Below are 14,863 nucleotides of genomic sequence, written 5' to 3'. Positions count from 1 at the left end.
AAAATGGCCAACTGGAGCAAAGAGGAGAAATCCAGCCATTTGTGTGTGGGGGTGGGGTGAGAAGAGGGATGCTTCAAGAAAAAAGGAGCTGGAAAATCCTTGATCGTGACGCGTTTCGCTTCCTTCTAGGACTTTTAACAAGCATTTCAGGCGTGCTTCTGCAACCGCCGGGTAAGAACTTTATGGCTCTCGACTCAACTTTTCCCTCCCCCACTCCAAAGATAAGCAAGGGAAGGGTGGATTCTCTCCCACACACACACACACATATGCACTCACACTGAGATTCCAAACTGAAGCTCAATACAGCTCCATGTAACCTGCAAATCAGGAAACTCGAGGATTGCCATTTAAAGAGGGTATTTAATTTATTGGAACAAGGGAGAGAAAAGCTGGGTTGCCTGGAAGACGAAGAGGGGGAAAGAAGGGAGCCTGCCTCGTTTCAAACACTCTAGAACGATGCCATTAAAATTAATGGGAATACTCTAGAGTAATACAGTCATTATGAAGTCCTGTCACGGATGCAAGGAAAGGCCATTTCCAAGACAGGAAAGAGTGTAGGTAATAAACCAAGGATCGATCTGAGGGGTCTCTCATGAGATTGTGGGGGAAGGGTACACACAGTGGTTTCCGTTACCGGGTAAGTAAACCTCCTGGTAAATAAATCTGTACACTTTGTACGCCTGCGATAAACAAAGCCTGACTTAAGAAAATTAAAAGCTAAAAAGTGCGTACCCCTCAACACACACAACCCTCTTGTCCAGCTACTGTGCATTATCCCTGTATAGCCAAACAGGCCTGTTGCGATTGACGCACGGTTCAGAGAAAATAGACAGGATCCTACAGAATTTAAGTACATAAAATCTCATTGGCGTCTACATTTAGTTGGGTGCATGTTTTAAGAAAGAAAGAAAGAAAGAAAGAAAGAAAGAAAGAAAGAAAGAAAGAAAGAAAGAAAGAAAGAAAGAAAGAAAGAAAGAAAGAAAGAAAGAAAGAAAGAAAGAAAGAAAGAAAGAAAGAAAGATCCTAAAGTCACCTGCCAGTGACTTTACAACTGAACACTGTGGAGCCTACATACGTGTAAACAGGTTCCGGATTGCTCCACGGCACGCATCACTTCTGTTGGAACTGGACTTTAAATGCTAAAGTGTAGAGAGAACCCTGCTTAAACTGTGTTTGTGGAGGAGTGTTTACTTTACAGGGCAAGTCCAAGCAAGTCTACTCAGACTCCTACTGAAGTCTAATCAACGAGGCTTACTCACAGGAAAGCGTTCCAAGCCTCCTTTCTCTCTGCAGAAGTGGAGCCGAATCCGGCCGAAGTTAAACGCGTTTAAATCCCATTTATTTCAATCAACACATTAAACCGAAAGCAATGGGAATACAATCTGGATGTCGCAGTTGCTGCCTGCCTTTTCCGACATAAAGCTAGGCGGGCAGGCAGTGAAATAAGCCCCAGAAAATACCAGCATCCACCGCCTCTTTCGGTTGCTCCATGTTTTGCTTCGCGTTTGAGATTTTCTGTTTGGTCTCCCCCCCCCCCCTCCCCAGTTTCCATGCCACATGGAAGGCGGCGTTTCCAAAACAGATGAAGCTTCCTAGTTAAGATTTAACAGGGGTGATTCATATGAAAAGCATTGGTGAATAAGAAGAGACTATTTTGGACAGCTCTCCTCCGCATGAAGTGGGGAAGTATTTGGCGACCTCTGCCAGATTGCGTAGAATCTAATTGGAGGTCAATAACAGAACGTGAATTTATTTATTTCCACTTCCGGGAATACAATTCAGGAAAATATTGTTTCATCAGAGAGGGGAGGTTCACATTTGGATACACCCTTAAGGAATCTTTCCCCGCAGATGGAGTTGAATGCCACTGAATCCGACTTAAAAAAAACACAACCAGATATTTGAGATTTGACCACTTTCCCAAAATTGTGATTTTAAACAATTGGTTTCCAACAGAATCCACATGGGCCCGTGTTTCATACCGTTTAATATCCTGTTGTCATTTACGTCTGAGATTCACAAAATATGGTGATATCCCTCCCTTAGGATAATAAATATTTTTATTTTTATTTTGTAGAAAAGAGAAAGAACCCGGAGGTGAGCAGCAAATTTCCTCCTGGTACGCCTAAGGGTAAAGAAACTGCAGAGACAAGCATTAGCAACAATACAGCAGCATCATAAGAACTACTACAAGTAGAAGTAAAGGGCAGGATCAGCAAGCAATAGCAGAAATTGTGTGTGTGTGTGTGTGTGTTAAGTAAAGTTGCTTACCATAGCGTTATCATTACTAGCCGTTACACTAAGCGCAGGAACAACAAACTGTGGCAAACACTAGTAGTAGTAGCAGGCGAGAAGATAGGGAGTCAGGCCAACACAAAGTACAAATATCAAGCTTTGAGTTCACTGAGCAGTTTAAGGCCAGGAGACCACAGACTCATCGCCGCCACTTGGGGAAGGGGAGGAGATGAATTATATCGGCCTAGCGAACGCCGGTGTAAGGAAAGAGTGCAGAGGTGTAAACACCACTGTCGGAATGAGAGGCCTATTAACTTTCTGCAGAGACTGTTCCGGGGCAGTTACGGTTGGTTCTTCGGTGGTCAATAAACCCCAACTGTTTTCTTCTGCATTATTCCTGGCTTTCCAAATCAGTTCCGGGGCTTAGCCCTTAAAATCCTGTTTCATACCAGATCTCTGAGTGTAGTTTAGAAATTAGGCATAGCGCTAAGGAAAGCGATATGATAGCTGCAATCCTAAAAAAAAAAAAAAATCCTGGGAGAAGCTCTCCCCAATGGGATTTATTTCTGCATAGCCCTGCTTAGGATAGTAATAATATACAGAATGTCTATCCTTTTTTATTATTTATTTTTTTGCGCGGGACTGCATTCTTCCATGGCCTCTTGTCTTCCTCTAGTACACCATTGCGGAAAAGCTCTTCTTCAAATGCACATACAGTTTCGCAGGAAACACGTGCTACGGGCCGCACAGGAGAGAAGCCAAGCGAAAGGTCGAAGGAGCAGCGGGGGCTAATGGCGTGCGTTGACTCTCACAACCGGGAGGTGGCGCTGGTTATCTAACCTAGCCGAGCCAGATCGCAGGCGGCGTGGTTCGAAGAAATCGCCTAATAACCTCGCTTTGATCTTAAGAGCCTCCTTTTCCGGGGAAAGGGAGGTGTGGACCATTGTCAAGGTCAACGTGGCCTAACTGCCAGGAGTCGCCCGACCCAGGGGTCAAAGTTAAGCCTAGATTTACTGTGGCAGGGAAAACTGCTCCTCCTTCCTCACTAGAGGTAGCAAGCGCCAGAGCCGGGAACAGTTTAGGTTAACTCTATTCTACTCTCTCTCCCCCCACCCCGCCCACCGCCTCCACCAGACCCCAGCCTTATCCTCAAGATACACCCTTTCTCCAGCGTCAGAAGATACATCCGACAGCCGTTCCCGTCGACTGAAGAACTGAATTTCCTCCCAATGAAATCACTAATAAAACACACAATACATGAATGGAAGGGGTGGGGGTGGGGTGGGAGAGCCGTCATCCCTGCCCCGAACAGCCACGATCAATTCCGTGCCAGGAAAAACAGAACATGATATTGGCTATAAAAGTGGAAGCCGTCCTGCATTTCCAAAACAGTCGCCCTCTCTTTTAAAAATGCAACTACCATGAGCATACCCGCTGCAGGCAGGCAGGCAGGCAGGCAGGCAGGCAGGCAGGCAGGCAGGCAGGCAGGCAGAAAGAAAGAAAGAAAGAAAGAAAGAAAGAAAGAAAGAAAGAAAGAAAGATTGTACTTGTCCTTGAACTTGGTCTCCGTGCCTCCTGTTTATGGGGTTCCTCAGAGGAGGACCCTCCCCTTAGGTTTTATGTATTTAAACTTCGGATCCTTTGTAAAAAGGGGGGGAGGGGAAATAAACCCTCACATTATCTGGCTTATACAAGGAGAGTTTATTGGGTGGGAAGGAGAAAGCGGAGGGAAAGAGAGACGCAGGGGGAGACATGTGGGGCTTAAAATCAAACAGAGATGCTTTGTTTGGGTTTACAATCGTTCCACACCGTCGAGGTGTGGAATAGGAGATGACTGCTGGCCGGAAACGCCCCCATACGCTCTCTGCGACGTGGAGGTTTCCATCCCAACCAACATCCTCGATCCCATTTTTGTACATTAGCTTCCCCCTCCCTCCAACTGTTGGCTCCCTGACCGCTTCTTCCGCATAGCAAGCACCCATCTTGATAACCCCGCTTAAAGACCCTTTTCAGTGATGGATTTTGCGCACTCCCTTGTTTATTGATTCCGTGCCTACCGTGTGTGAAATCTTTCTGACATTCAGGGAGGAATGATGTACAATGTGGATAAAAGTGGGAGGAAAAAATAATGAGCTATCAACACTTTGGGGGGAGGGGTAAAGTAAGGCGCATTGAAGCCAAAGGATAACCCTGTTTAGAATCCTCTGTACCATTAGAAACCTGGCTAAAGACTTTCCTTTCAAAGTCCCCTCCAAAATGTTTCTTGGAAGCCAGGCCTACTTATTTACATTTAATTTATTTTCTTTATTTACGCTGGAGGATCGTCATATCGATCAGGTTTTTACCTTGTAATCCTTATCTTTCTTCTCTCTCCCTTGCTATTTCATTCTCTGTCTTCCTTCGATCTGACTACCTGTCTCTGAAAACGCCCAGAGAAATCATTTGTCCTTAAGAATAGTACCAGTACTATAATAGTAGTAGCAGTAATAGTAGTATTTATTACTATTGTGTTTTGCTGCATAGAAGCATCTGTTTTACCCAGTCTTCAGAACATACCTTTCCAGACCTCCTCGACCAAAGCATTTTAAAGAAATGTACATAAAGGTGAGTCAGGTAGAAGGTCTTCCAAATATTGCAGGAACAGAGAGAAATTAAACAGTAGTGTGCAATCGAAATCAACAAATTCCCCATCTATTATACACATTACACGCACAATCGGGCTGCAAACCTATGCACACTGGTGTGGGAATAAGCCCCACTGAATACAACAGGGCATACTTTTGAGTAAACAAGCCTAGAATTAAGCTGCAGGGCTGCAAACGTCAATCGAAAGGGCTGAGCCCCAGAAGGAAGGAGAAATAACTTTTTCTAGATGGCTTTTTCTTCTGCCTAAGGCTTAGAAGAGAGTTAGGCCTCCTTGGGCTAGCATACATGATTAGGCTTCAACCCTAAAGGCACTTTCCTGGGAATAAGCCCCACTGAATGGCATGGGACTTACTTCTGAGTAGACCTGCTTTAGATTGCACCCAATGTCTACTACTTTCCACCTCTTTCAGTGTCCTTAAAGGCACTTATACTGAAATTTTGGTAGTAAGCAAATGCATATAGATGCAACCGAGGCATTTATCGATTATCAACAAAACAGCAACAAAAAAATCGGTGGTCCACCTTTCCAATGCAAGCATGCACTCCTATTATATATACAGTATCGTACATACTGTTTCCCAAATGTATAAGCTTTCTAAAGCATAGATTATGTTGCATATATATATAAAACTGCAGATATTTTCCCTAGTTAAAAATACCTATCAGTATTCCACATAGCTTTCCTACGAACCGTCTCTTTAACCTATCTTCACCCGGTTGACAAATGGAACCGTAAGCCAGCCCAGCCATTCTGATTATTGAGGATTCATTTTTTAAAATCGGTTCGATTTTAGGCAATTTTTTCCCCTCTCCTTTTGCTTGCACGTCACTGTCTTCCCTACTTCCCCCCTTTCCCCAAAGCAGCTCGTAATGACTGAACTCCATACAAAGAAAAGAGGATGCAATTCGCATCGCTAAGGCGGCAACCAACAGGGAGAAGAGAAATCCATTAAAATAAACGGTACATTGCACACAGTTTTCTCCCCCTCCCCACCATTACATCATCATAAAAACAATAAAAATAACAACGTGGCGTCCTTTTTAAATCACCGGCAGTTTGTTTGTTTGTAAATCGGGTTGGGTTTTTTTTTTTTAACTTATTGGAGGAAAGCGAAACCGAGAAACAAAAAACCACGCACTAATAAAAAATATAAAATCGAAGAGAGATGAGCAGGGAGCGCGGACGAGGCCGGGGGAACGTGCGAATTTCGTCTGCTTCCGCCGAGGTGGAGCCGGGAGCAGGCAGGGGAGGGAAACCCTGGGAGAAAAGACTCGCCGAGCATTTGATGGAGTTCCTCTCCCCCTTCTCCTCTCCCCCCCCCTTTCACCTCTCCAGTTCACGCGAGGCGGTGGGGAGGCCGCAGAGATGTTCTCCATTCCTTTCTCCCCACCCCACCCCTCCGGGGGCTTCTTTCTCCCCTCCGCCCCCAGTCTGTCTGGTCTGAGTCCCTCTCTCACGGGGTGCTGCTGCTGCTGCTGCTGGCGGTGCTGCTGCTGGCGTTGGTGGTTTTCACCTTGGCCACGATCTTCTTCTCTTTCACCCGCCGGTTCTGGAACCAAATGGTGATCTGTCTCTCGGAGAGGTTGGTGGCGGCGGAGATCTTCCTCCTCTTGTCCTTGGTGATGAACTTGCTGCTGGCGTACTCCTTCTCCAGCTCTTTCAGCTGCCCTTTGCTGTAAGGGATCCTCTTCTTGCGGCCGCGGCGGAAGGAGCAGCCCTCGGGGGGGTGCTGGCCGACGGCTTCTGCCCAGCGAGCGAGAGAGAAAGAGAAAGAGAGAGAGAAAGAAAGAAAGAAAGGAAGGAAAGGGGGGGAGAGAGAGAAGAGAGTTAGACAGGCAGGCCTGGAGGAGAAGCGGCGGCCCTGGAGGGAGTGAAATTGACAAGCGTTCCTTTGTGTGGCCTTCTCCCCAGGTGCCAGAGCCAGGTGAAATTGACTAACGCCTCTCTCCAAAAGTCGGACCCCCTTTCCCCCTTCTTCTCCCTCCATTTTTCAAACGACTTTGTTTTTTTTTGCCCACGGGCCTCAGCGTGGCGCTGCTAAGGTACGCTCTCCATGGACCCTGCATAACAGACCACGATCGTTTATTTGGAAGCGAAGACTCACTGCAATCGGCTCCGGGAGGTCGGGCCAGAAGTCTTATTAAGGACAGGTTAACGGAGTGTGAATTGTCAGAGAAGGGCGTGGGGGGGGGGGTGAAATGCGAGAACTGGCGTTTCGCCTAACTGCGTGATTCCCAAGTCCAAATGAAACGAACTAGCATTTACTTGCGAGTGAATTGTGTTTTGGGCTGGGTCGTGTCTGTCTCTCTCTCCGCCACGCATGCACACACTCTGGGGAAAACTAACAGATTCAGTCCCGAGTAAGTGGTTTTTGTTCGGGATTCAAGACTTGTTAAGCGGCACTGTTTGTATAAAAGCTAGTCCATTTATTTGGGGTTAGTTGTCCAGGACTCGCTCACAAGTGGGAATATTCAAAAGTAGTGAGAACTGAGATCTTATTCAACATTATAAAAAAAACAAACTCCATATAATACTTCCTAACATGCTGTAACTACATAATAGTACTACTACTAATACATGATAGTATGTAGTAGTACTTCCTACTACATAATATAATACAAACCCGCATAATACCGCATAGTATTAAGACCAACCAAAGTACCACAGCAAGATTTCCATTTTTCCTGTTTTGTCCACATATGTGTATTAAGCAATTATCACATGAACACGGCTTTCCCGATTAGATTTCAACATGCACCCATGCCTGTATTTTAAGAAGTTATCGGCAATCTTCCATTTTTGTGCAATGTTATTACCCCCCAGACAAATACACAGCCTGCCCCAGCATGTGGCAAGGCTGCGAACAGAGACCGTAGTAATTATTACTTCTGGGGCGGGATTAATACTACATCTTGGTACTCCCTAGGAGCATGCATTGTAGGCATGAGTATTAATGAATATTTTTCTGTTGGACAACTTTAACTTGTGTGTTACTTGAAAGAGAAGATATATCTGTGCCAGATCTTGATACTCCCCACCGAACTGCAATGTTAACATGTACATAAAGTGAATGCAAACAATGCAAACCATATTACCAGGCATGTATACTGTTTACAATCTGACCAATTAAAATAAAGTTGTCGGTTTTATAAAGCCAGTGATTACAGCGCTTTGGTAGTCTTTTGGAAAATAAGGAGCATCTTTATTGCCCGTGCACAGTCTTTTGAAGACTTCTTAGGCATTAGACTTGTTTTCATTACAAGTGAATCGGGATTGCACTGGGAAATTGCATTTGGAAAGGGAAATTGCATTTAGAAAGGTGCAAAACAGATCCAGAAGGCAAGCTTTCCGAAAGGAGTCAAACGGGGAAAGAAAATACCTAATTCTTTCCCCGGATAGAGTCAGTTCTGAGCCACTCTTTATTTTGAAAAACAGCTCCAACCCAAAATGTATATACACAGTAATGTATTCCATTTGAGCAAACAATCCTAAACAGGTATACTCAGATGGGCATACGTCCCATTTTATTCAATGGGGCTTGTTTCCAGGAAAGTATTCTTAGGACTGCAGTCTAATAGTTGCAATTTGAGGTCACAGATATGTTGTTTCAGGTGGAGTTTTGTTTTTCCAATTGCAGTTGCACTGCTTATGTGGGCCAGCGTATAGAACAGAGGAACAGTCATTTGAAAATCTATAATTATGTAGTCTGTGAATTCGAGGCTATATATTGGGGGGGGGGGGAAGCAGAGCAGCAGTAAGTATAAATGCCCCTCTGCTTCATCCTTCCAATCCAGGGGCTTAGGCGAGTCTTCTGATGCCATGATACAATATTATGCTAAATTAACATTTAGAAAAATAAGAGCATGACCCAGCTAAGATGAGGCTCTTTCAAATGCCATATTTTCAGTGTAAGAAATTGAGGCACCTGCCTAATTCTCTGATTGGAAGCAGTGGATTTAAAACAGTTTCACTAAAGGGGGATCACGCCACATAAATATATATTTCCCTATTGGTGGTGTTACTACTACACTACTACTACTACTTTCTACCTTTTTATAGTTCTGCAAGCAAAAGTTCCATGTGCTATAAGTTACAATAAGAATATGTGCAATTCATCACTTCAAATGGACAAATCCCCAATAACATTACAAATGGCCTAACCACAATGTCATACATATCAAAATCTGCTGAGGTTTCTTTCTTTTTTTAAGAGCCTGTGGAACAGTTCCATCTTACATGTCTTGCAAGATAATAATTAGGATACGTTATGCATCTCCTTGGGGAGACAATTCTACTAGACAGGAGGCCTTAAGTGAAAAAATACTCTTGCTCTTGTCATGGTTGAGGAAACTTGCCAGGAAGATGGCGAAGGTTACTAAGGTTTGTTGGATAGTTGCAGTGTGGGTTTATGGGATGCATGGTCCCTAACGTCTGGCTGTTTGGGTCAGAGATTTTTGCTGGCACATCCTGCATGCCTGGATTAATGCTCTCCCACTTAGATTTGAACAAATAATACTCCATTCTTGCAGTAAACGAGCTTACACAACACTGCATATTACTGAAATATTTATACTTAATATTTATGCTCCATTGGGAGTCCAGTGTCACGGTAATATTGTGTTGTGGAGCGAGAAGACCTAGCATTACAATTGTGCTAGGCTTTGTTTTGATGTATTATAGAACTAGACCAGTTCTGAGTTTATCTAATTACTCATTTCACAGTGCAATAAGTTGTACTGATAGTAATAGTAATCACTTCATACATAATTGAATCACAGCATTAGGACACGATTCAGGGGAAAATGCTCCCCCTCAAGCTGCCTTAAAAACACATTTGTGCACGCCTCGTGCATTTTAGTGCTATGTGGCACCATGCCTTTTTTGCTACAGAGTAATAATACAGAGTAATACAGAATTCAGGAATATATAGTGTAGTAATGAATAATTTAGAATCCCAGATTGTATTGTGGAACTCATTGGGGAACATAGAAGATTGTACTATGTATAAAAATGTGTAGTATTTGCTCGGGCCTTATATTACATTATACACAACAACACTGAATAGAAGTATTGTTATGACCTGTAGTATTTTGAAAATATGTTTAAAAATGCTATCAATACCTTATTGCAAGGAGCACACAGTATTAGCAATGCAGCAACTCGAAATATCTTGTAGGTTTAGATCCTGGCTGGTTTGGGTTATATGCAGTACAATGAAGTAATTAATGTGGCTGAAACAAGCTTGGGGGCATGTGCCTATTAATAAAACATTCTAACACTTTCTAGGAAATCTCAGCCATTTAAACAACAGGAGGGATCTTGTCTGTTGATTTCAGGGACAACAGCCAGAATTCTGCACTAGTTGCAACTCTCCAGAATGTAATGAAACATACATTATTATTGATACATTTTGATAAATGATTGATGAAGCAGATGGGCACTTCATTACCTGCTGGAATTAGCTCCTAACAGAAGCTCTGCTGAAATCCTACAAATGTCAAGTTTAATCCAGTGAAAATAAATGAGATTTCTTCCAATTAGCAATGGTTATCCAGTTGGGGTGCAGAACTGGGACAGATGTAGTTGGTCACAGGTAGGACTGGGGAATAAAATTTTGCTTCTTGCACACACAGGCTTGAGTGATAAAACCTCAATTATTAAACATAAATGTTTCAATATTATAATACTGGACGATGGAGCCGGTACATTTATTTTGATTAGGGGGGGGAAATGCACAGCACAGCCTTAAGCTCATTTATTTGGAAGGATGTACCTCAGCTTAGAATCGCAGTGTAGAATTATGGTAGGGTATGTAAACTTTTGGGTTTCATAGAGAGCTTCAGCATGGAGAATTTATATTTAATTGATTGAATGATTAATGAATTAATTAATCTTGGTTAGAACTGCACAACTAATTTTTCAGAAAAAGCTGTCGAAGAGGGGCTTCGCTTCTAAAATGTCTCCTGTCTGGCTGCCCCTAAGGCGTACTGATACCCGAAAAATCGAATGGAATTTAACAGGCCCTGAACTTGAGAAGGTGGCTTAGAGGGTTGCAGCTATAGATTTCAGTGGACTCAGAGCAGTATTAAAGGAAGCATGCAGAGGAAGGCTGCATGACCCCTTGTGGCAAAGCCTTATTGAATTACGTTATGCAGGCACTGGAGGGCCCTTGCAAAGAACTGTGGGATTGATTATAAGAGCAGGAAGGGACCTCCAGCAGCGATCTAGTCCAGCCCCTGACATTGGACTCACCATGCTTACTCATCCCCCCAAGTTTATAAATACATTTAAAAGGCAACTGAAGTACACCAACTATCTGTGTATGTATTTTCTTCCTTAAAAATCCATCCTAAAATTCCTGGAAAGGTTAGTGTTAGGCTAAGTTTAGGGATCAGATTGATGTATGATGTTTTGAACAATCCCAGGCCTTATTTTTGAACTTAGGTGCTGTCCTTTTTAAAAATTCTGCAGTGTTTCTTCATAGCATTAGGCCGAGAGCCACATTCTGGAGATGCTTAATCTTTCCTTTTCATAAGTACCTAACTGAAGTGGCAATCTTTTAATGCACTTGGCTGGTTGGCCATTATCTCTATTCATTTTGATAGGGCTTACTTAACATTAAGCGCAGTATCTTCAGGCCAGACAAATGGTTCCAAATGGTCCTATCTCAATCTCTAGGGACAACAGCAATAGTAGCTACCACTAGTATTGCATTCTGCTTTTAATTACATCTCCACCTAACCATCCTAGACACCATTAGGGACTCACAGTGCAATCCTAAGAACACTTTCCTGGGAGTAAGACCCAGACAAATAGAAATTCTGAGTAGACCTGTTTAGGATTGCTCCCTTAGAAGCTTTGTTTTCTACAGATCTGAAGAACTGAGATCCATCAATTTGAATCGCCTTCAAAGAAATGAAGTAAGGAAGGACCAAAGAGAGAGTGTGTGGGTAGGAAATCTGAACCCCTTCACTGCAACAGATATCCTTTGCAACTCATTAGAGACTGGACTGATTTACTCAGGCCTGATCAGCGCTGAATTGATGACATGTGAGGCCCTGGGAATGAAAGGTCTGCCTTGGATTCACGCTGATTGATTTGGAAGCCCCTCCCACCCCAATCCCTGGGAGCCACTGCGGTAAGGGACTCTGCACATGTTCAGAGACTGTCGCCTTTATTATTACCGCTCCACAGCTCCAAGATTGGAGCACTTCGGAATGGGGTCCTTATCTGCAGCTGATCGACCCTTATCTGCGATTGATAGACTAAAGCGTGGCCAGCTGAGGAGTTCAAACATCTCTAACCTGCCACAGCATTTTGTGTCTTGAAAGCAGCCAAGACAATCGGTTTCACAATGTTCCTGGGCGGTTTCCCAGAATTAAACAACCCTTAGGAACACACATACACACTTGTTTAACCTAATACGTAATTTGTAATAATAATAATAATAGGACTACTTTTACTCTGAACCGTGCAATGGGCAGGGAAACCAACTTCTAATATAACCAAAAGGGATACCTGCATGTGTTATATATACTTGTTGCCCAGTTATACTATACTTCATCATACTATAGAAAATAGACAACAGGACCAAAAAGAAAAATAATAACCCAGAACACTGCAGAGCAATACATTCTGGAAACCCTCTCTGTAAGAACCAGCCCAGGGCTCAGACTTGGGAGGAATGGAGGGCCTCAGAGCATGTGCAAAGTTTCCAGCTCCCACCTGTACCACTGAGGAGGGGTTTCCAGCCAGGTCGAGCCCCCAGTCCCTCTCCCGATCAGATTTCCACTCGGCTTCGTTCACAGCCCCCCCCCCAAAAAAAGCCCTAAGAAACCAGCCCAAAGTAGGGAGGGGGGTTTTGTTGTGGGGGGGGGGAGAGGAGAGGGGAGGGGAGAGCTGCCGTCGTTACCTGCGAAAGCAGATTTCCAAAAGTGTCCGGCGGGGCCCTGCTCTTTGGGGCAGCACATTTGGTTGTTCCAGCCCCCGGCCAAGGCCCAGGGCTGGTGGTAAGGGTCCACGGGCAGGAGGGCTTCGTGGCGGGCGTCGCCGGGCGGCCCGCCGAGGGTCTGCACCACGGAAACGTCCAGGTAGTTGGCGACGGGCTGGTAAGGGCCGGCGTAGCCCGGGTAGAAGGCGAACTCGGCGGGGCGCGTCTGGTAGTCGTCGGGGGCCGGGCCGGCGCTGCAGGCGTCCAGGTACTTGTCGGCCGGGTAGGCGGCCGGCGGCGGGGGCGGGCAGGGCTTGAGGGAGCCGCGGGCCACCCGGTAGGAGCAGTAGCCGCCGCCGAAGCAGCCGTAGGAGAAGGGGGCGGCGGTGGAGGAGGCCTGCGGGATGCCCGACGGGCAGGGGGGACCCTGCTTGGCCGGGGGCTCAGCGGCGCCGTCCAGGGCCGGGTAGGCGGAGGGGCTGTTCCGGCAGGGCCCGCCGGCGGGGGCGAAGGCGGCCGGGCTCAGCAGGGCGTCCATGCCCTTGTGGGGCGCCTCGTCCAGGCTTCGCCGGGCCTCTCCGAAGGCGGCGTCGGGGTCCATCCAGCCCAGCCGGCCGCTCGCCGGCGCATGGGAGGGCGCTGCACCCTGCCCTCGGGGCCGCCGGGGCGGGCAGAGGGACCACGGCGACGGCTGGTCGTCCGCAAAGGGCTGCCGTCCGCCCGAGGAGGGTCGCCGCGACTCCCGGTCGGCGCTCGCCCGCTTCTTCTTCTCTCCCCCCTCCCTCCCCCTCCGCCCCCCGACGCAAAGGACGTGGCTGGCCCAGAACGGCTCGCTCATTGGCTGAGGCTCGCTCCGCTTGTGACAGGGGGGGGGCGAGAGGCAGGGGAGGGGGCGAGATTGCGAAAATGCTTTTATGGCGAGAGAGAGGGAGAGAAGGGGGGAGCGTGCGCATGTGGAGTGGGGGAGAGGCCCACATGTGACAGGCTTAAGATCCGTTCTGGGCTGGGGAGGGTCCCCCCGCCACCCCGGAGTGGTGGCTTATGTCTCCAGTTGCCAGGTGGGGCGGGGGCGGGGGCGGGGGCGGGGGCGAGATCCAATGCTCCCTCTCCCAAATGGAATTGGACACATTTCAGTGGAAAGGAAAGGGGGGTCGCTAACTGAAAAGGAGAAAGAAGAGAAGAGAAGAGAAGAGAAGAGAAGGAAGGAAAAGAAAGAGAAAGAAAGGAAGGAAGGGAGGGAGAGAGAGAGAGAGAGAGAGAGAGGAAGGAAAGGAAGGAAGGAAGGAAAGGTGGGAAGGAAGGAAAGGTGGGAAGGAAGGAAAGAGAGAAAGAGAGAGAGAGAGAGAGAGAGAGAGAGAGAGAGAGAGAGAGAGAGAGAGAGAGAGAGAGAGAGAGAAAGAAAGAAAGAAAGAAAGAAAGAAAGAAAGAAAGAAAGAAAGAAAGAAAGAAAGAAAGAAAGAAAGAAAGAAAGAAAGAAAAGCATGTAGAAATAAATCGAGGCGCTGCTGGAGGGGAAAGACCCGGGCAAAAGCGAAAGTGCCCCCTCCCCTTGTAGCAATTTCTTTTGCACAAGTTACACCAAGCAAAGATGTTGCAAGAGAGCAGCTCCAGCAGACTCCGAACATTGGGCTGGGGGTGGTGTGGTGTGCTGAACCGAAGACAGAAACTTTGGCTGAGCTCAAGTAATTCTCCATTGCAAAACCCACCAACCAAACCCCAAACCCCCCATATCTGACTTGTCAGCAGTGCAATCCTAAGAGAATTTTCCTGGGAGTAGGATTCGGACTAGACCTGCCTAGGATTGCTATCTGGGAGCTCGAAGTGGAGGATTGAAATCATGTTTGTTTGTTTGGTTTAAGGAAACTGAGACCCCAATACACAGTCTGTTTAAGATGGGGGCGGGGGTGTGTATTCCTTGTTCATGAGAACTAAAAATAAGGTATAGATCAATCAGCCTTGCAGAAAGACATATTTCTTAATATCTGTTTCTCACTTTTTCATGGCCGCAATCAACAGGGTGTTTTTAAACAGAATTATTTCAAATGTCTTAT

The 14,863-nt window shown here is 46.0% G+C and overlaps 1 protein-coding gene across 1 annotated transcript; it reads right to left on the bottom strand.

Annotated features, from left to right (window-relative positions):
- Positions 1-6,335: 6,335 nt before the first annotated feature.
- HOXB13 (homeobox B13) lies at positions 6,336-13,413 on the bottom strand. The gene is made up of 2 exons (XM_056863958.1): positions 12,795-13,413; positions 6,336-6,625 (listed from the first exon to the last, which is right to left on the bottom strand). The coding sequence occupies exons 1-2, from the start codon at positions 13,411-13,413 to the stop codon at positions 6,336-6,338; spliced, it is 909 nt and encodes a 302-aa protein (XP_056719936.1).
- Positions 13,414-14,863: the final 1,450 nt, after the last annotated feature.

This window comes from Euleptes europaea, chromosome 18, assembly GCF_029931775.1.
Source record: "Euleptes europaea isolate rEulEur1 chromosome 18, rEulEur1.hap1, whole genome shotgun sequence".
NCBI classification, from domain to species: Eukaryota; Metazoa; Chordata; class Lepidosauria; order Squamata; family Sphaerodactylidae; genus Euleptes; species Euleptes europaea.
The sequence above is the reverse complement of the archived record's forward strand: the minus strand, read 5'-3'. Positions and strand labels throughout refer to the sequence as shown.

Excerpts from the sequence above, each read along its gene's own strand:
- HOXB13 (XM_056863958.1), bottom strand. The coding sequence starts at position 13,413 with ATGGACCCCGACGCCGCCTTCGGAGAGGCCCGGCGAAGCCTGGACGAG. Across the intron at positions 6,626-12,794 it reads TTGGAAATCTGCTTTCGCAG|AAGCCGTCGGCCAGCACCCC; the intron begins GTAACGACGGCA and ends CTCGCTGGGCAG.